Here is a 22,845-nt window from a genome sequence, read left to right on the forward strand (position 1 = left end):
AAATTATATAAATTTAAATTTACATATTTTACCATGTAACTACTGTCTAGGTGATGCATACGCGTGGTCATTGTCATAGAAATTTCAATCTTCTATCGTGTGGGTTATGAGGTAAATTACCAACCTCATCAACCCTAGTGTCAGGGTTACTATCGAGCCCCCAGAGGCTCGACTTCACTCTTATAACAGCTACGTATTTGCATCAGTAAGTAGTAACCGGGATCAAACTTAACGTGCCTTCCGAAGTACGGATCGTCTTATTGAAATTATTTGTTTATTAAATAATATTATTATAAGCTCGCGTTTGACCACAACCTCGTTACCGGGTGAGAGCTTTCAGTGCTCCCCATTTGTCCGGCCAAGTAGTTAATGCCATCTGCGGCAAATCTACAATAAGTCACGTCAAAAAAAAGACCACAATCTCGTCTGATTGTAAGTGACGATGTAATCTAGGGGGGATCACGCTTACCTAGCCAAGGCCTATTCACTCTAGCCTTGAAGACTCCCAGATTACAACGAGTTGGAAAAACAGACGACGCCAGTCAGTTCCAGCCCTTGGCTGTTCGCATCAAAAATGAAGAGGCAAAACGTTTAGTGCGGATTGGTGGTATATCCACAACAAAAGGATGAAATGCCCGCCGATATCTAGTTGTCCGTAGATGGAATGGAGTGGGTGGAATTAACTCGTAAAGTTCCTGCGCACACTCACCGAAGTGTATCCTATAAAAACCTATAAAAATTTCAATGTTAAAAATTACTTTCAATCTTACAGCTTTCGTGTACCTATCTGTGGTGTTTTTAAAGCGGATACCTATATTATAAACTTTTGTTTAGTTTAAGAACGGTCACGAGCATTAATACAATGTATACACTTTGGTACCATGTCACATTAACTTTTTTGACAAATTGAACTGTAAGTCTCACTAAATGTCAAATATGTTAGTGCGACAGAGTCCTAAAGTGGGTACATTATATTGCTCATGACTGTACCTGGTTATCACACCAAAGAAAGAATAATACATTTTAACACTGTTTATCATAAAAAATAGCTGATAATATGAGGTAGTTTTCAACAAGAATGTGCTTGGAATTCTTTCCGGGACTCCGGACTTTTGTCCAGGGTGCGAGATTCACGTCACGTACGGCTAAACAACGCCGGAGTAGGAGTCAAGGACGTGAGGTCACTAAACGACAACAACAGGACCCTTGAGCATAGAAAAAGGAATAAAATACGACGTGTAGAACGGCAACTCTCCGCTCCCCACCAGCGGCTGAGCTAGGTTTACCACACTCCCTCGGTCACAAATTCAAATTAAAAAAAAAGAACAAAAATATCTTTATTCAGTAGGTAACATAGTCACAATTTGAATTTTTACATAACGAACGTCTCATCCGCCTAAAACTACTGCAGCGTCTCACAACCTGTATAGTGTATATGAAAAACCTCGGCACAGGGCCCTAGACATTCTTTAAAAAAAACATAAAATATTATTATACAATTGAGTAATTTAGCTACCTAACTAATATCAGTTCACACTTTAGTCTGCAATCGTATGGCGTCAGACGTTACACACACAGATGCGCGTGTACGATAACGTCAATGTGTAGTGTCTGTGTAAAATGAGGTGTTTTGTATGAAGTGTCGTTGTTTCGCTCCTCTTGTCATTTTTGATTCCTATTTAAATCAAATCAAATATATTTTACTGCACAGAACTTAAAACTGTTTACTGTTGTGTTTTTACTTACTTTAAAAGTAAAATCCCCTTTTTAATGTCCTTAAAAAAAGGTTTAGTACGATCTACTCTGAACCGGCGTGCGTGTATGAAACGACTAATTAATGTGGAGTAAGCAAAAGACGTGGTAGGATGGAAGCAAATGGATTTCCGTAGTCTCTATTTACCTCGGTGAGAAATAGGTGTGAGTTTATCTATATTATGTTAAAAATTTTAAAAAAGTAAAAAATATTTATTTACCAAATAAAAGAAAACTTAACACAGTAATAGCGGGTCCATCTTATCGTATTGGTTGTGAGGTGAATTACCAACCCCATCAACTTTGGTATCAGGTTTTTATTTGACGTGACTTATTGTAGATTTGCCGCAGGTGGCATTAACTACTTGGCCGAATTTGGTGTCAGGGTTACTTTTGAGCCGCCAAAGGCCCGTGGCATGGCTCATGTAACGTCTACTTGCTTACACAAGTTAACATGCTTTCCGCAGCACGGATCATCTTACTTACTTACATAATTTTTTTGGAAATCTGCCTCCAACCCCTTCAAAGAGGGGGTCACATTTTATATGGGACTCTTCGCAGTTTTCAAGGTTGGAAGCTAAAAAATGACATATAAGGAAAGGGGAACCGTGTTACGAATTTAACACGAATGAAGCCGCGGGAAAAAGCTAGTATAAAATAAAACCTATTCTACATCCAAAAGGTACCCGTAAAACATATATCAAAAGGCTTATATTTCATCGCATAATGTCTGCAATTGCTAAGGACAATGAATTTATAGCACCCACAGTCAGGTTTTACGAAAGTATTAGCTGAAAATTCAGCCATAGAAATTTTACTAAAATAGAATAAGTACGTAGGATTCCGTATTGTACAGTCATGAGCAATATAATGTACCCACTTTAGGACCCTGTCACACTAACATATTTGACATTTAGTGAGACTTACAGTTCAATTTGTCAAAAAAGTTAATGTGACATGGTACTAAAGTGTAAACATATTAATGCTTGTGACCGTACTTATATACTTTATAACATACGTAGCATCACGCCTGCATCCCTGAAGGGGTAGACAGAGGTGTAGTATACAGGGGACGAGTCACAAATGCTTTAAACCACGTGATATCAATTATCCAAACATGAATTTAAACTCATAAAGTCGAATTTAGTAATTTAGAGCCCGAGTGAAGGGGTTTATATAAAATGCCGGCATTTCACGATCTGCCTAGGCAGATCCTCGATCGACCCAATTTAACGATCGACAGATGATGTATAATAATCTGTTATGTGTAATAATTAGCCTCCGTAGTCTAGTCTAACAGATCCGGAGGTCCGGATTCGATTCCCGATGGGGACATTGTCGAAATTACTTTGTGAGACTGTCCTTTGTTTGGTAAGGAGTTTGCAGGTTTGAATCGCCTGCTTGTTCGAATAACAAGCAGCATATAGCAAGCATATATATCAAGTCTTTCTTTCTATTTATAATGCTGTCTGTAAAAGTTTAATATGTATTGCTGTATGTGTACCTAAATAAATAAATAATAAGTAAGATGATTCCGTGCTTCGGCGCGTGAAGCCGTAGCGTAAAAAAAACACTTACACCAACTCGCTAGTGGAGCAGCGTCGTGGAGTATGCTTCATACACCCTCCGATTGATTGAGGAGAGGCCTATGCCCAGAAAAGTGACATTTATAGGCTGTTTACGTAGTTAGTAGCACGAAGGCGTCTAACCAAATGTAAATATTTACCTACCTATTTGTTATGAAAACATTTTCAAAATTTTCATCTCACAATAAATACCTAAATTAGCGTCGAAAACACAAAACAGGCATATAATCTTACTGCGGAGTTGTTTGGGAAGAAACTCGGTAACAACGCCACCCCTCCCAAGGGGGGTGGGTAGGGTTACCCGCGGTATTGAACTTTGCAATATAATTTCCACTGTCTATTGCTTGCGATATAATTTTACACAACCCGTCTTACCGTTGGTATTTTTCATACATACACGCTTATAATCCTTGCGGGGTAGACGTCAGAAGAGCTTGAATTAAGTCGTAAGTTACCGTGAGCCGCCTAACGCGCAAGTGCGAATGAGACAGACAATCGGCGCGTTTCACCTTTTTCCTTAGCAGATTTCTTGTCTTTAGTTTGGTCTTTTGTTAGAGGGGGTGAAATTGGTGCGAAACGGTGCAGGGCGGAGAAATGTTGTTCTATCGAGATAAGATGTTAAGTAGTATATATAGTGGCTTTGTATCACATATTTTATTAATCCCATAAGATTACTGCATTTGATTTAATTTTGATTTGATTTTTGCAGGCACGTTAAGCCGTTGGTCCCGGTTACTACTTACTGATGTAAGTAAGTAGTCGTTACATGAGCCATGTCAGGGGTCTTTGGCGGCTCAATAATAACCCTGACACCAGGGTTGATGAGGTTGGTAATTCACCTTACAACCCACACGATAGAAGAGAAGACTGCATTTATAAAATAGGCTGGAAAGTTTCCAAAAATATTATGAAACAAAAATGAACCAAAAATGCAATTATATCAGTGGAAAAAAATATTTTATATATATCATCATCAATTTAAGAGCCACGCTCTTGTCTGTGTAGCATTTTCCATTCCTGTCTATCAAATGCCAATTCCTTGACTTCCCTATACGACACAACGTTAACCTTTTCTTTAATCTAATCCATGTAAGCTCTTCTTGGTCTTCCCGTTCCTTTTTTTCCTTCTAGCTTTCCTTCTATGATGTTTTTAATATATTCGTCGTGTCTTATTAGGTGTCCATTCATATCTATTTTATGTAGCGTGATTAAAATTGTGTTTTGAACTGTACATGTACTTAAATGACAGATGTGATGTCAAGCAGTCGCTGTTCGGGGAGTCACTGTTAACGCTACAATTCGTTATTACCTACTCTTTATTCTTTGACTCTGCTTAAATTTGCGTCAGTAGACTTCCTATATTACGAGTGTTGAGAAAGTGATGTACGTACGAAAGACTAGTAAATGTAGGCCATGTTCTATATAGGCCAGGCAACCCTACATTTTCCGTTTGATCCGAGAGAGCTCAGGACGGCGTCAAAGCGAAATGGAAAAAGAACATCATACGGTTGTCTCTGTACTCAAATCTCCGCATACGACTCTGCACATAACATCTTTTTTTTGACGTGACTTATTGTATATTTGCCGCAGGTGGCATTAACTACTTGGCCGGACAAATGGAGAGCGCTGAAGGCTCTCACCCGGTACAATGTTTAAGACAACAGGCCTGAGGGTGCCCAGTTGGGCGCGATCCTCGGCTCGGGACGTCATCTGAGAGGAAAAAATATTTGAAAGATTAATCGATCCTAGTGGGTCGAAAGGTGTGTAGGTTTTATGTAACCGTATTAAGACAATAACGGGTTCTTACCGCGTTCAAAGCAGGTAAGAACCCGTTATTATGAGTTTTAATTATGATATTAGCCGCGGAAACTTAAAACAATGTATAACCTTATTAAGGTTGAAATTCTTACCTCTTTTATGCTCCTCGGCACTGCCTGTCCTGTTCAACTGCGGCGGTAGAGGCGCTGGTAGCGCAGGCGCCGTCGGTGCGGTTGGCAGCCCTGGATACCACCAGCCCGTCGCCGCCTGCCCGTTGAACATCCTCAACTTCTCGTATACGCTGTCGTTCTGCGCAGACGCCGCTTGCTCCTTCTGCGAGGCCAGGTTCCTTAGTACTCGGTTGATTGAAGATACCTGGGAAGAGGCGGGTTTTAATGTGAGTTTATAAAAGTCAAGGTACAATGGCCTTCTTCATATCGGGCGAAATACTCCAACAAGTTGTCACTTCGAATCGAATCCGGAAGTCCCGGGTTCGAATCCCTGTGGGGACATATCACTTTGTGATCCACAGTTTGGTTAAAACATTACACGCTGATCACCCGAATATCCGTAAATACAACAAGCAAAAATGTAGCCCTATTGAAAATCAAAGCCCAAACCAAAGTAATTTATAAAATGGCATCGAAAGCATAAATATTACGTGAGCACTTATCAAATTCAATTCACATTGAATACGACTCTTAATTCCAACATTTCCAACGATAACGAATGAATATTTTAAACACATTATTTCCAATACGATCATGAATAAATTGCCACATAGTATATAAAAGGTAGACATAGTAATTTAGCTTCACCCACCCTTCAATCTGTAAATAACTATCTAATAGGAAATAAATTGCGAAACGCCCCTTTAAACTACAAACACGTGTAATTTAAAATCTAATATGATTACTAAATTCCAATCGCGGGGCCTCAAAGGGACACAGATTAGGGCAACCCCTCCCTCCCTTATGGGTCTAAAGACCCCAATACCTATTTATCTGTAGTACGAATATCTGTCTACTTTCGCCGAAAAACCACGCATGCGTAAAAACCTGACTCACACAAATATATGTCCATTTTAACACGTAGTACTTAGCTATTGTTATAGTTATGTGCGGCGTTCATAGATATTATATCTATCTGTTTTCTTGTTGCCATTGGCAACGGTGAAAATGTATTTTTCCCTGTGTCAGGGGTGGTAGGGCGGGGGTGGGGTGCGCGGGGCGAGAATGTGCGTTATATGAAATCGTGGTCCCTTACAGTTTTAGCCGGGTAATAGTCGGGCAACCTTGTTTTAATACATTGTAGAGGATTCAATGTCTTGTTCGGAGCGTTGAAGGTTCGTTATACCTAATTAGATTACTTTTGTCACATAAGCGAGCTCTGAAGAGCAAACTGACAAGACACTATCTCCATTAAAAATGTATTAAATTAGTATAGTTTATTTCTTTTTTTGTACCAACTAGTGCAATAATATGATATATTAGTGTTATTAATAGTGAGATTTTAGCTGTTGAGAAATTAGTCTCAACAGACTAGATGTTGTTTTCTTTTTATGATGAATGTTGTGTTCACTTGTAATTGGCTTACACATAAGTACTGTTTTACTTTGTTTAATTATATTCTAACTAAATGTTATAATATGCATAGCAGTAAGTGATCCATAAATAAATAAATAAATACTATTAATATTTATGTATGTTTATGTAGGCATTCTCGGTTAGTTTACTATATTTCGATGAGAATGAGATGATTAAGTGCTTCGAAGGGCACGTTAAGCCCGGCTATTAGCCGTAAAAAAAACACTTCCACCAACCTGCAGTCAGTTCTTTTTAAATAAATTATATTATTTCCTTGTTTTTATTGCAAATTGAAGCTAAGAAACGGTAGAGATATCTTAGAACATACGAAGACTGTAGTTCTATTTATAAACATATTTTATGTTTTACTCATTGACATTCTGTAAACAAATAGAATATACGCTAACGAGTTTTTTTTTTAAAGCGTCCGAATAGTATTATGAATACGTACATATTATGTTATGTATTTTTTTTAAGTTATGGCAATGGGTCGCTTAGGAGTACGACCATTCTGCCAATGTCGAAGTGTTCAGAAAATAAACTGAAAAAAATTGTCAAACCTGCAATATGTATAATAGTATAACTTCGTCCACTCATTTTTTTTTTGACGTGACTTATTGTAGATTTGCCGCAAATGGCATTAACTACTTGTTAATTGTTCAAATAGTGTCGTTACAAAATGAGCCACGGACACTTTTACAGAGTTTGGTTGTCTATTTTTTATACCAAGTCTATGGTTTTACTAATTTAATACCTACGCTGTATATACAGGGTGTTAGTGACTTCGTAACGATTACTGATGGGGATTCCACTTGACATCAACTCAGAATCATGGCCTGAATCATCCTTCAAAGTTTTCGTTACGATGTCACTATCACCCTGTATGACGATTAAAAAAAAAACTAACAACAACAATTTTCAGTTTCCCAAAAAGTTGATCGATTCTAAACTCCGATGAAATGTCTGCATTACAAAACAGATGTGGGTAGGTATAAACATATCGGACCACTCACATTATTCGAAATGAAATAGTGGGTTCCCCACAACCCCATTCAGGTAGGTTGTGTGGTGGTATAGTGGTAGTGGTACATTATCTTCCATTAGCGCTACACGGGATTAAACCAATGCGTAGTACTGTGTTGCCATTTTACAACCTGTTTCGTAAAAGGATTGCCAAAGCTCTATTAGGATAAAAGGTTTGAAAGTTCAGTTCGTATTCAAGTCGCAGGAATTTTTTGATTCAAATATTTTTGATTAGCCTTGAATGACAATCTACTTGGACTGAGGTTTGCAATAGTTAATAAATAAGATGGAGACACGAGTTAAAAGACAATTTAATCTTTTAGTATTGATATTTCTCTCCTTATTTAGCGAAGAGTTTAGAGTGTCTAAATAGGCCACATTGAAGCAATTCATTTAACCTCGTAAAGCCGAGGTTTCCAGACACAATAGTAAAACAATGGAGTTCGAATTTTAAAAGAACTGTCGGGGTTACGACTTTAAAAAGCAATATTACAATTTGACGTTGGCACAAATAAATGTAAGTGCGCAAAGTGATACTTAACACATTTCATTTTCTTTCAATATCAATAAATGTCGAATTACTTTGATGTAACCCGCTAGATATCTACTCTGTTTAAAGATACAAAAACGTGATTCATGTTATTCATATCCTATATAAAGTATAGGCGAAGGTTGTTCGTAGAGCTGGCAGAAGACCTAGAAGACCAAAGACCAAATATGGGGAATGTCCTTAGAAAAGATTTAGTACTGTCTGAATATATAACATAACATAAACTGCCTATATACGTCCCACTGCTGGGCACTGCTGGTCTGAATATATATATATACGTATATATCTCTTTAATTTTCTTACTAAATTAGATATCTTTAGTTCTTATCTTTTGCTAAACATTTTACTTTTTTATCTATAATGTATATTTTAAACAAGCGTGAGAAATACTAACTAACCAACTTACTATTTAAAATATGACATAACAAGTAAAAAACTTTGATCTAATCTAGTAAGTAGTAATTCTACAATAGTGAAAGGTCAATTCAAACACATTCTAATGTAGACTTATCTCCAACTAGATTAATACCTCTAGATTGACAGTCTAATTAGAATAGCCATTAGACTCGAATCAGAAACAAAAATCGATAAAAAACTACAATTCTAAAAGCTAGAGTGAAACATTTCAAATATAGAATGCGGGGCGAGCCAATAAGAAAGCGCATTTAAAAGAATTCTGTTTCTGACAACATATTCGCCAATCAGAGCCAAGAGATTAAGAGTAGAGTTGCTATTAGGTTGCGAGTTGTTTTATACGTTAAGTGTTACTATGTAGTATAGACTAGATATTATCTTCTTCTTCTATCGTGTGGGTTGTGAGGTGGAGTACCAACCTCATCAACCTGGTCATCATTATTTAAATAATATCTAGTTCCCCGTATTGACTAATACGGGGAAGACCGGCATAGAGGAAATTTCCTACATCTTCGATTCTTATAGTTTTTTATTCGTTATTCTAATTGTATTTGTAAAGCACGAAAATATTATCGAAAGTGTCTAAATATTCAATTATATAACAGTACTTACTTTCTTCTATGCCGGACTCACCCAGCTTTGACTACACTTCCTTACAGGCTTTTTACTGTGTTGGATTAGATCATGGAATAGAAGAAAGAAGATGGAAAGGTCCTAACGCGCATTTTGCATGAGAACCGCTGTCGCCGGTTCAACCCCGCTCTCTTTTACTACTCCTGCAAACTGATTAATACGATAGCTCTACTACTTCTCAAATTCCATAGCCACTTTACTGGCAATGTATATCTTATGTGATAGGCAGCAATTTTATCGTTACTTTTCTAAAGATACTGCATACAAAAGTATCTTTTTTGATAAATAGCCGATCATTCTAATGTTTTTTTTATTTAGCTTTCCTGTGATAAGGACGGATCTTCCTGCATGATAGTCGATATTTCATTTTTTGCCCTGCAGGTTATAATGCACAAGACATAAACAGCCTATATACGTCCCACTGCTGGGCACAGGCCTCCCCTCAATCAACCGGAGGGGGTATGGAGCATACTCCACCACGCTGCTCCAATGCGGGTTGGTGGAGGTGTTTTTACGGCTAATAGCCGGGACCAACGGCTTAACGTGCCCTCCGAAGCACGGAATCATCTTACTTTTTCGGACAATCAGGTGATTCAAGCCTGAAAAGTCCTTACCAAACAAAGGACAGTCTCACAAAGTGATTTCGACAATGTCCCCATCGGGAATCGAACCCGGACCTCCAGATCGTGAGCCTAACGCTCTAACCACTAGACCACGGAGGCTGTTAAAACGATCTTTTAATATACTATCGCGGAGCTCCGTGTGTCGTAAAGTTTGCGGTCGAGTGGAGTGCAAAGTTGAAGTATGAACTATAATTTGTTCATACGCATGTATGGCGCGTTTTGCTCACTTGACCCTTCCAACATCTTTCTTCTATTCCGTGGATAATCAAACTAGAATTATTGTTTGCTGGAATGAATCATCGATTATCACGATGGAAAGTACGTGTTAATAAGAACACATTTCCGATCTCTATGTACAAATAGCACGTGGCAAAAAAGAGTAAAAAACTTTTTATTTAAAGAATGTCTTAGTTATTTACACAGATGTCACCATTTTGTAAAATCGAATGCGACTTGTACCTATCACATTTATTACGCAAGGACAAACGCAGCTGCTTTTTTTTAACGTATCTTTTGTATACTTTGTTCGATTAATTGGCTTTGTGTATGCCTTCCATTGTCATTTTGGTTATCTATCTAATTGGTTTTACGAAAATAGAATTGTGTTAGATTGGGTTGCCAAGTTTTGGGCCGATACAATTTAGTTTGCCATCGACACGATAAGAAGAAGAAGATTGGGTAATTGGAGCTTTTTACTTTTTAATAGCTTAAAATACTGTTTTTTGTACGATTTATAGATTTTAATGACCAGATTAGAAAAACCTGGACCTGTCAAATCTTCAGGTTAGGAAAGCGGACCTTTTGTAAAACGGGATAATGCTATGGAGATGATGATGATACTTATTTTTTTTCTTTTTTGATGTCGCTTATTGTAGACTTGCCGCAAATGGCATTAACTACTTGGCCGGACAAATGGGGAGCGCTGAGAGCTCCCAACCTATAATACTTCACCACATTCCGTACCTATTAAGAAGTAATAAATACTCAAAATGATATAACTTACCGTTCTAAGTTAAAAGTACCTACTTAACCAAACAAGAATATAATTATATTATTGTTTAAAACAACTTTTCTTCTTAGGTGTGGACTTAAAATACACTTTTTGGACTTACACCCTTTTTGATCCGAGCCACCCGAATCAGTGTTCACTGATGTGTGTAAAGGGTCTAAAACTTTCGGCAGTTTTAGGCTCGAGCCGAACGCTTGTGTTGGGAGGGGGCTTTAAACAGGATTTTAAAATAAACACGCTTTTTAAAACATGTTTTTAAAATGGTATGTAGCATGGTGAAACAAATAAACTTATTTAAACTGTTACTGACAATAAATTTATTTTATTTTTATTCTTCATCTTATGCAATTTTGTTTTTTTTTTTAGTTTTGGATTGAATTGTTATGACCAGTAAAATCTAGAAAAGTTAGTGAAAAGTCGCAAATTGAAATAGTTTTTTTTTATAGCAGTTTTCGATTATCATCATTCTGCCTAATTCAAACATCGCAATTTCGAACGTCGCTAATTCAAATTCAGAATGTTAATTTCAAATTCAAGTTCCATATCTAGTTAGTTACATTTGTAGGCATTTAAAATATGATAATTAGAAAAATAATTATAAGTACTTATAATTTAACACATTATAGAAGCAAAAATAGGCATTATAGAAAGAAAAATTGAAGGGAAGAGAGGAAGGGGTAGACCTAGGATAACATTTATGAAACAAATAAAAGAGAAGGTGCAGGTCGTGTCGTATCGGGAGGTGAAGGTTTTGGCGGGAAGAAGAGAGGAATGGCGGTTATTCCACCGACAAGAGCGCAGCTCTTAAATAGAGAGAGAGAGAGATAATTTAACACTAGAAATTACATAATAGTTAATAGGTAACATAGTAATACAAAATCAGAAATACACACATAGGTACATAAACTTACGTTGTAATCCCTAATGGGTTGCATGGAAGAGATTGCTACCTTAGGAATAAGGCCACCTGTTGTACTACCTCATCATCATCATCATCATCATCAGCCCATTAACGTCCCCACTGCTGGGGCACGGGCCTTCCCTATGGATGGATAGGGAGATCGGGCCTTAAACCATCACGCGGGCCCAGTGCGGATTGATGGTTATTAACGACTGCTAATGCAGCCGGGACCAACGGCTTAACCTGCCTTCCGAAGCACGGAAGAGCTCGAGATGAAAACTTTTTTTTTTGTGGTCACCCATCCTATGACCGGCCTTTGCGAAAGTTGCTTAACTTCAACAATCGCAGACCGAGCGCGTTTACCTGGCGCCACCGAGCCCCTGTACTACCTATCTTATTATCATAATGTATTTTTAATATTTGTTTTAAGCGCAATAAAGAGTTCTGTATTGTAATGGGGTGGGCTGAGCCACGAGTAATAAAATACTTTCTTCAGCGTTCACTCAAAAACGGAACCGTTTAAAAACCTAATCAAGCATTAAACTTTAAATGAAGCCTGAAATTTCGGCAACCAACTACCGTAGAGCGTTCCGAGTCATTCTGAAACATGATACTGACATCGATTATCTTAAACTGACGCCTTATATGACAGGTGAAATAATATCACGCAATTTTTTTAAAATAGAATACTTAGAATAGAAATTATTATAAAAAGACGCTACACACAAAGACAAGACAATAACATCACTTAAAAATTTTCACAAAATAATTAGGTGCGAAAAGCATAGAGGATGCTCATTAGAATGGTCATAAGGTGGTGGTGGACGTCCTGAGATAAAAGGGCCTCACTCAGCACAAGTCGCGGCGTGAACCACGACGCTGTTTTTATGTGGACCCTGCTTTTACGTACGTTTTAGATTCAAATTATGGTAACGTTCATCATATCCACCTTAGCGCTGCATCCTTATCAATAGACACTTTATGTCATCAACCTTGGTGTCAGGGTTTTTATTAAGCCGCCAAAGGCCCCTGATATGACTTATGTAACGACTACATATATGAGTAAGTAGTAATCGGAACCAATGGCTTAATGTACCTTCTGAAGCACGGATCATCTCACTGATCAGCCTGTAAATCATAGAGTGATTTTGTGACATGTCCCCTCCGGGATTCTTCCTCTTTGCGGGTCGATGGTGATCGATACTATATTTTTGCTGATCAATAATTGTCAACACTTACGGCATTGTCAGTGGCTTCGTGAAGGTATTTAATAGTGCAGGTTACCGGGATTCGTACCCGGGACTTCCGGATCGTGATCCCAAAGCTCAACGACTTGACCACAAAGGCCGTTATTTCAAAAGGAAAACATTTAACGCTAGAAAGTCTAAAACCGTCATTGCTATCACAGACGAAGATAAAATCAAATTATCAACCGTAGTTTCTAATTACAAGTGAACGTATCAGGTTTCGCAACGGACACTAGTGATAGCGGGTGATAGAGCTGATACTAGAGTACCTAATATTTTTGGGGACACTGCTACTGCTACTTTTTCAAAGCTTCGTATGTGAAGAGGACGGCACTCGAAACTATTTACACAGTCATTTACTATTTTGAACATAATCGCTCCCAATTATATGTCTGTTTTTTTAGTATTTATACACAAATACATGATTATACACGTAGACTACACTGTTAACCGTCTCGAACAAGGAGCTTCGTATAATTAAGTTAGAAGTTTACTTACAGGTAAGTTTAATTATAACAATTTTTATTTAACAAACGACGCGGTAATTATTATGTTAATGCTATACATTTTTTTTCTATTCTTCTGGCGTGAACGCTAATACCTTAATAGTATTTGAGCTATAAAAGTAAACCCTTAGGCTGCTTAAGTTTATTTGATCACTCAGCCCTACTTATTACTTATTATTAGGTAGCAAAATCTACCTAAGTATAGCAAAAAATTACAACTATTCTAGAACTAGAAAATCTAACAACCTAGATATCAAGTTACTAGTACACGAAACGCATCTCTAGCCCATACATCATATCAATGCGCGGGCGTTCCCGCATCACCGTTGACAGTTGACAGGTGTCACGCGGCCTGCGCCGGCGCACATTACAGCGACACGGCGATAGATCATCTAGCGAGCGATAGTGTTAGAGATCCACCTTCCTGGTGGTCCGGCAAGTATAATGTGGAGCAAAACTGACGTTTATGCGGTTAAACGAATTTGTTTAATTTTTAATTTGTTGGTTATTGATTATAGAGTTTTGGAATGGTGACAGGATTCGGTCGCATTTGATGATAATGTTAAAATTTTAAGAAGTTTGGTGTACTTACCTACTGGTCCTTTTTGATAAAGTGTAGCCAAGAGCATTTATAGGTACTGTACTTAAAAGTGTTTATTGTGTCAGGGATATTCATACAGAAATAATTAATTTTCAGGTAATCGCAGTTGTATCATTGATTCTTCGTTTTTTTCATAAACTTGTAAACAGAAAAATAACTGAGTAGAAGCATTAATCTAATCAGAAACAATCAACATGGCGCTAGGCACACGGTGCCGTCTACACCTCCTGTATAAAGACGTTATTAAAGGTTTAATTTACTTTAAAAATACCGCGCCTGGCAACCAAGATGATGTGCCTAGAAGAGGTCACATCATCAGAGTACATTTTACTCAATTACGTAATAAATTACCTTTATTAACTAAAGCATTAACTTAATTTTACAAATATACATCAAACACAGTGTTCCACCCATGCGAAAATTCTAGTCAAAAAATCGTTCCACAAATTCTTGCACAGTGGTCCGACCAACCCCAACGCAGGACCATTTCAATACATTTTCCTTGCCTATTCAACATCTAACCGATACTTACGAGATTTCCGGACAAAGCTATTACTTCACATACCTTTAGGGGCGCATCCCCTCAGAATTAAGAGTGGAATTACTATTACGAATTATCTATAAACATTTTAGCGTTCCCGCTTAACCCGAGGAGACCTGTGATTCTGTATTCCCTATGGAAAGTGGTTAGGGTGAGGTTTCGTTTTTTGCAAGGGTCTGAGATTGTTTCGTGAATGGACCCTCGCTAGTTCATTATGGCCGTTAAATTGTTGACGGTATTTCGACTGGAGGTTTTTGACTGTGACATAATGCAGTTTCGGAGAAACTATCTTGTTATGCTAATAATTTGTTATATAAAAGTTTATTTAAGTTTTCATTTCTTAATTTATTTAGTTTTTAATTCTGGAAAACATCCCCTTTAAAAAAATAAACATTATTTAAAAGTACATTCACGACAATTACAGTAAATAAAGATAAAAGACAAAACAATTAATTAATAAGTTTAATTTAAAATAAGAACGTTACATTTTTGCTAAGTTTTATTTTTAAAGGAACGAGTACAAAGATTCCTTTTCGTGACAAGTCATATCCTATAGTAATCTTCAATATTTTTTTAAGAATAATGATTTTAATAGTCTAGAGCTAATACTTTTTTATTCATTACTTACCTATTAACTGATAAAGACAATTATTTTAGTATAATTTAAATGCGATACGCATTTAATGTATAATACGTTAAATAAAGCAATTAGTGTAACAAATGATATAGGAAAAAGGAAGCACAAAATGTACATCCTACTATTTGTTTCTACACACAAAGTATTTATTCATTAACGGCTAAGGACGTTTCGTTATGTGGGGATTAGAGATAATATATGTATAACTGAAGATATTGTGCTTGTAGATAGAGAAAAGGGACGGACCTTCCATACGTAGAGGAAACAGACAAGATGGTGGAATACTCGGGAATGAAGCTCAATAGTATTGGATCTTTATGTATGTGTTACAAATTTAACAAATTAAAAATTGTTGGTTATTGATTAAGAAGTTTAAAATGGTGACAGATTCCGGTCGCATTTACTGATTTTGCTTAAATGATTAAGGAATTTCAGGTACTTTTCGGAAAGGTGTGGCTTTACCTATTCAAGAAAGATATATTTTACTGGAAAATCTACATTAAAGATTGTAATCTTTCAATAAAGATAACAATCATCATTATTTACCTAAACAATTGCATCACATATCATGGAGGCATGCTTCAGAGGCTGCAAAAAAACGCGAGGTGTGATAATCTGTTATTCGAGTCAAACATCCCAGCAATTTAAAATAAGAATCTAAAATTGCAACCAGACTTTCATACCTACAGATGATTTTAAATATATCAACACCAGGGTGAATTTCTGATGGCGCGTCTATATGTGATTCTGGTGGCCCATGTTCAACACGTAATTTTTCTGAAAATTTGGATACAAATGAGCTTGAAAGCAATATTATAGCTTAATCGTAACAAATGCGCCCACAGCCTAACTACATACATACAAGTATACATAAACTCACACCCATTTTCCACCAGGATAAGCAGAGACAATGCAATTCCATTTGCTTCGATTCTGACACACTCTTACTTCCTTCACATAAACCTATCGTTCCCGTCGTTTATCATTCGTTCGTTCGCCTTTTACGGCCTAACTACTAGACGAAATTCAGCCTGTTCTAGGTTTCTCCAGTTTTCCCCCGCATCAGGACCCTCTGAAATGTCACGCAAGCTGGCGAGTAAACGAGATTAACTCTGCGTGACGGAGGGCGGGAACTCCTCGAATTAAACACGTCGTCACCGTTCAGAATAATACCTTGCACTTGGTGCTTATATTCATCATCATCTCCCGAGCGATATCCCGTTTTTCACGGGGTCCACTTACCTAATTTGAAGATTTAACAGGTCCGGTTTCTGACCTGTCTGACCTAACCTGTGAAGGGAAAACCAGCCCAATATAGGTTAGGTAACATATCTCCGAAATGCATTTCTCGGGAATGTGGATTTTCTCACGATGTTTTCCGTGGTGTTTATGTCACCGTAAAATTGTAAATAACGTTAGATTATAATCTATCTCGCGAGATTGTGAACTGTCGAAAAATTGTGAAACGTAATATACTGCTTACAATTTAACGTATTATTATTCGTCAGATTATAATCTATCGAAGTAAAACTGTTAAATCACAATCTTACAATTGTCAAATTGTCAACTGTCCGACGGCTGTCCCTGATTGGTCGGCCTTACAGTAGACCGTTCTGAGTCCATAGAGTTAGGAATAAAACACAGGTGTCAGTCAAATAAAATAAATGCTCTTCAAGATTGTGAAATCAAGTACGTATTTATTAATTATTTAGTAAGTAATCAATAATTCTGACATCACATGGTAAGAAAAAATGTATCAAAATTAAAAAATCTGAAACGTATCATTCAGTATACTTTTCGTGTGTAAGATAAACATGTTGGCGGCATAGGGGTGGCCCAAGGGCCACCCCCGCCGCACCCTAACCTACTGTTATGCCTTGTAAAAATTATGACAAAACACTATTATTCTAAAAAAGAATTATGGATATCTATTTATTAATCCCAAAAATAAGTTATACCTAACAAACCAGTATTCCTAGATGTTATTATGGGAAAGTAAAACTATTATGCTAAAAAACGTTATGCAAAAAGGATTATGATAATTAAAATTATGACAAAAACATTTATGCATTTTAAGAGAATCCCAAATTAACATTATGGTAGTAGTAGTTAGGAATAAAACACAGGTGTCAGTCAAATAAAATAAATGCTCTTCAAGATTGTGAAATCAAGTACGTATTTATTAATTATTTAGTAAGTAATCAATAATTCTGACATCACATGGTAAGAAAAAATGTATCAAAATTAAAAAATCTGAAACGTATCATTCAGTATACTTTTCGTGTGTAAGATAAACATGTTGGCGGCATAGGGGTGGCCCAAGGGCCACCCCCGCCGCACCCTAACCTACTGTTATGCCTTGTAAAAATTATGACAAAACACTATTATTCTAAAAAAGAATTATGGATATCTATTTATTAATCCCAAAAATAAGTTATACCTAACAAACCAGTATTCCTAGATGTTATTATGGGAAAGTAAAACTATTATGCTAAAAAACGTTATGCAAAAAGGATTATGATAATTAGAATTATGACAAAAACATTTATGCATTTTAAGAGAATCCCAAATTAACATTATGCTCACTCTAATAGTTTTGTAACTCTATGGTATAGCACGCGAGGTGCGTTTCGTATCACAATTTGACGGTTTCACTTCGATAAATTATAATCTACCGAAAAATAATACGTTAAATTGTAAGCAATATGATACGATTCATAATTATTCGACAGTTCACAATCTCGCGAGATAGATTATAATCTAACGTTATTTACAATTTTACGGTGACATTTATATTACCAAGGATAACTTAAAGTTATGACATTGTTATTGAAAGACTAGACGTAAGTTATAGCTTAGTTTGAAGAGCACATTTGGATCTTTCCAGTGTTAGTTCATTGGTGTGAATGTATCCAGTAGCTACTATTAGACAAAATAGAATCAAACGGCCTAATCTCGACTGATAAATCACTATGCTAATGAATGACAAATCTAACTCGTACCGTGCATTGAAGCTGTTGTAAAACATTATTTAGGTATATTGAAATATAGTCACTAATTGTGCTGAACAAGACGTTCTGTTTAATACTACTTAGAGAATATTGTTTTTAATTAGATTGTTTCAACATAATATATTCAGGATTCTTTTGGTTTTCATCTTTGTTTTTATTCATACACAGTGGAGTACGTAACACAAATAGAATAGGCTGGGTATGACATAGAACTTAAAAATTGCACAGTGTTTCTGACGTTACAATACAATACAAATACACTTTATTGCACCAAAATAAAAAGAACGGACGTCCTAACTGAGCTAATTCCTCCTCGAAATTCGTGTTTAATATCTAACAAATTGCCCCGCAGTTCTCACTTCACACTGTGTGAGGTAAATATTCTCGAGTTACGAACGATTTGCGTGTAAACGAAAACGAAACGAAACCTACATAACGCTACGTAATACTTTGTATACATAATACGTTACTCGGAAGCCTCCGAAATGCTGCACAGTAGTTTGACGGAGTCGGGTTACCTGGCCCACTGGGGGGTTATTCACGCAATTTAGGACGACATGATCTGGAACATTTGGTATTGTTTTGCCTGTAGGTAAAACTGCTGAGTCAAAAATGAAAATAATTGTAGTGTATGGAAATCAGTAAATCGTTTGAGGACTTGACTATCTCAAAAATTTTTATGGGCTTGAATTTATGTCACGTAAGTATTTCATTTGACATACTTACGCAGTTATCAAAATATTATCAACTGTCTGCAGAGCTCTTGCTCTGTCCACTTTGTGGCGGTAACAACAAGTAGCGCGATTTGTAAAAACCTCTTAGCAAAGTTTCGTACAAATTCGAATATATTTTTTGTGAAGAAAATGGCTGTAAACTTATGAATTCTTAAATTTGATGTCTCCAAATCATGTTTAACGATAATGGTGGTTTGTTGGATGATTGCTTACCTAAGTACCTAACAGTGTTTTTTTAATTGTTAAGTAGGTAATTCAATTATCTAGGTTTGTAAATAAGGTTATCTACCATTCCCTTCGTATATTTATAACGCTAGTAAAATATTATGTGTACCTACCTATACATATATGTGTACCTATTTATATGTCACTCGCAAGACTCACAATGCTAACGAATTTTTTATTGTTAGTTTATTATATATTATTTGACCTTGAACTTTCAAATTATAGGTATAAAGTTTTATATTTTAGTACCAGCTTCTATCACGTAACAGTATGCCTAACAACTGTAGTTACTGACCACAATGTTATCCTATTTGACAAGTATAAATACAATTTAATAAAAAATCAAATCTTTACACCTTTTAATTAATTCCATGTCATACATATCATATGCGTCTAACCTAACCTAACATTACCATAAAATATCTACCTACACAACTGTCAATTCGTATACCGCAGGCAGTTGACGTTAATCCGCCTGACAAAGAAAGCAATACGACCCAATGCAGATCTTGATGGCTACACCGCGGGTGTGAAAGTGACAACAAATATTCTGTGCACTCACGCGTAAAGTCAGAATATTATAGTAAAACTGTCCACTATAAAAACGACGTAAGCGTTCGAGCACTCACTTCGGTTTCTCTTCACTACATATTTGAGTCTCGAATTTTCTGTAGTAAAATATACAATTCTATCACACATTGTTAACACTAACGCCCTTTATCCCTAAGGGGTAGGCAGAGGCACAAGGTATCTGATGACAACTTGCAGACACTTTTAATAGAAATTCAAATTTACTTCCAAGTAAATAGTCTTCAAAAAAGGCATAAAACCTCTATTTTAGTTAAAACATCTTTGAGACGTAATTGAGAAGTTAACGAAATAAATAGGCGTGAAACTTAATTATAACTCTTAAACAAGTTGAAAATGCCTACCAAAATAACTTTATTAACAGGAATCTCGAATTAGAAACATTTGCGTTATCAGTCTCAAACAAGGTTAATTAATTTACAAAACATGAATCAATAATATATATTAATTTATAATATAATAATAATAATAGGTTAATACTCATAGTATTTTGTAATAAAATAAAACAAAAACCATTTCAAAAATGAGCTCTACCCCAGTAAATACAGCTGTCACATACGCCCTTTTGCTTCTGAGCAAAAATCGATTGTTCCACGTATTTTTGTCCGCTTTCAGTTGGTAAGAAACATCACGCCCATTCGACCGTTATGACTAGGCCACGTGACGTACAAAATATAACCATCTCACTCTAACACATGTGTAAGTGAATCCTCCGTGCTGTTCACCTATTTGCCCAGTGGGCCGAGTGCGTAGGTACGACAGTCATAAAAATAGCCCCTTTGGCGCCGAATCTTCTAGGGGCTTTCGGTATTTCGATTTTGTGTCCTCTTGTTACACGGAGGGTGGATAATATACCTATAGGTATGCTGTTATTAGCTATAGGGATGGAGATGTTTTATCCAATGTTACGAGCTTGTCTCATTTTTTCGTCTGAAGTTCATTTCTCTTTTCATGATGATATTCTTTTGTTTTGCTCGTGTCTTTTTCCTTTTATTCTGTCTAGCGTCCTTTTTTGGTTATTCCTTATTTGATTTATAAAATATCGTACCGTACATAAACCGATTTGAATATCAAAGGTTGTAAAAAATAGTTTCATATCTATTTGTGTTTTATGTTAACATTTCCACAAAACCAACAATTTCGACAGTCGATGTCACAAAACAACTTTTTTGATCGTGCCATTGTGTCGCCAAGTGTTTACACTATAGCGTGCGATGGGACGAATTACAAAAACGGCATTTTGAAGTTGTGACGTTATTAACAGAAAAATTGGTTCGGTGAATGGATGAAATTTACAATTTTGCTTTGATATTTTTTGCGTTCATTGGCCGGGCAGATGTCGCTCCGTCTGCTTCGATTACCGACCGCGTCACTTCGAGCACAGCTTTATTTAATATCTTGTATGTGATATTTTTCATAGGGATCTCGGTTTTATTTTTTTTGCTCGTATCGTTAATCGCGAGATAGGATATTGCTTCGTTGTGGTTGTTTTACAAGCGTGTTATGGTGTATAGCAATTACAGTTTCATGTAGCTGGTGCTTTTTACTTTCTGTTTGTTTTCTAATTATCTAGCTCTAGCAATATAGACTATGACGCGACTTGTTTTTTACAAAAGTTGGGCAGTACTTTTATAAACTAAGACCTTGCACTATCACGAAAAATACCAACACCAGTAAGAATTGAGAAAGAAAAACGGAATCGAACCCGTGCGCTGCGACTTAACGGCCGAATTGCTCAACGTCTAAATCAGAGGTCTAACAATACTGTCAGATTATTAGCAAAAGCAAACAACATGGCGTACACAAAATTTATGAACTCTCAAACTTGATAATAGACAAGCGTGTCTTCGGTATAACAAAGGCCCAATAAAACGGTGCCTTAAAGGAGACAGCCGAAAATTTTATAAGCCATCATCAATAACGTTGGTAGAATGGAGTCCTTTACCCATCTTGAAAAGGCCGCTCGGACAATGGACCCATGTCCGAAACATATGTCCCAGATATTTTTGAAATTGCGAAATTGGATTAAAGATGGTTTTGTCCAGCTTATTTCGGGACGGCTACAATAGGAACCGGGACATATGTTTGGCTTGGTTTAATTAAATTCAGTGTATGTTTGGAAGTGTTTTGACGTAACAATGTAACTTCGACTGTCAATGGAACTGCTGTTTAAGAGAGCTATTTTGATTGACATCTTTAGGCGATTGGTAAACTTAGATAGATTTGAGTATTATTTTTTTTTTATCCAAGATGGGTAAGTAGCTAGTTTTTGAACCAGCAAGTTGTTGATTCTGAATTAATTTTAACGTTCAAGTAATTAAGCCTTCTTCCATTTAATGGTTAAATACTATTTTAAATCTACTTATGCTTTTAATTATATACTCGTGCAAAATTAAACCTTTTAAAAAACCAAGAGGCGTACCATGAGCGTTGCGGAACGGAAGTCGGAAGTTTGTATGATTACGCATACACAAATGTTTATATCCACACATACAAACTCGAACACTACAAAATGTTTTCAGCCTGGAACGCCTCCGGTGCAAACTCTGTATGCGTCAAGCTTAAAAGTCGACCACCACACACTGGCTGCGCAACCTGATAGCATGCTGTCAAAAAAGCAAATAAGTACTCACGCTTGGAATGTTGTCGTTATTGCACACGTTTTCGCTGAGGAGACGGTCCCTGATCTCCCACGCGAAGATTGAAGGGCATTCCCTCTTGTAGTCGGCAATCTTCTGGACCACTGGGGTCGTGGCCACCCGAGGTTTTGACCCGCCAATCGCCCGAGGCTTGATAGATCCAGTCTCGTAGTATCTGTGTGCAAGTCTGACCTTAGTTTGGATTGTGGGAAATGGTGAAAGCGTAGTCTGGTAAGCGAGGGGTTTTGATATTTGAAATTGTGGTGATGAACAAATTCATT

The 22,845-nt window shown here is 36.7% G+C and overlaps 1 protein-coding gene across 1 annotated transcript in view; it reads right to left on the bottom strand.

The window, feature by feature from the left end:
• LOC126375525 (paired box protein Pax-6) overlaps window positions 1–22,845 on the bottom strand; it is a 57,375-nt gene that overhangs the window by 28,804 nt on the left and 5,726 nt on the right. The window contains exons 2-3 of the mRNA XM_050022499.1: window positions 22,559–22,739; window positions 5,249–5,471 (exon numbers count right to left, since the gene is read on the bottom strand). Of these exons, the coding sequence (XP_049878456.1) occupies window positions 5,249–5,471; window positions 22,559–22,739 (404 nt within the window). The remainder of the gene's footprint in view (window positions 1–5,248; window positions 5,472–22,558; window positions 22,740–22,845) is intronic.

The sequence above is a fragment of the Pectinophora gossypiella genome, chromosome 19 (genome assembly GCF_024362695.1).
Source record: "Pectinophora gossypiella chromosome 19, ilPecGoss1.1, whole genome shotgun sequence".
Lineage (NCBI taxonomy): Eukaryota > Metazoa > Arthropoda > Insecta > Lepidoptera > Gelechiidae > Pectinophora > Pectinophora gossypiella.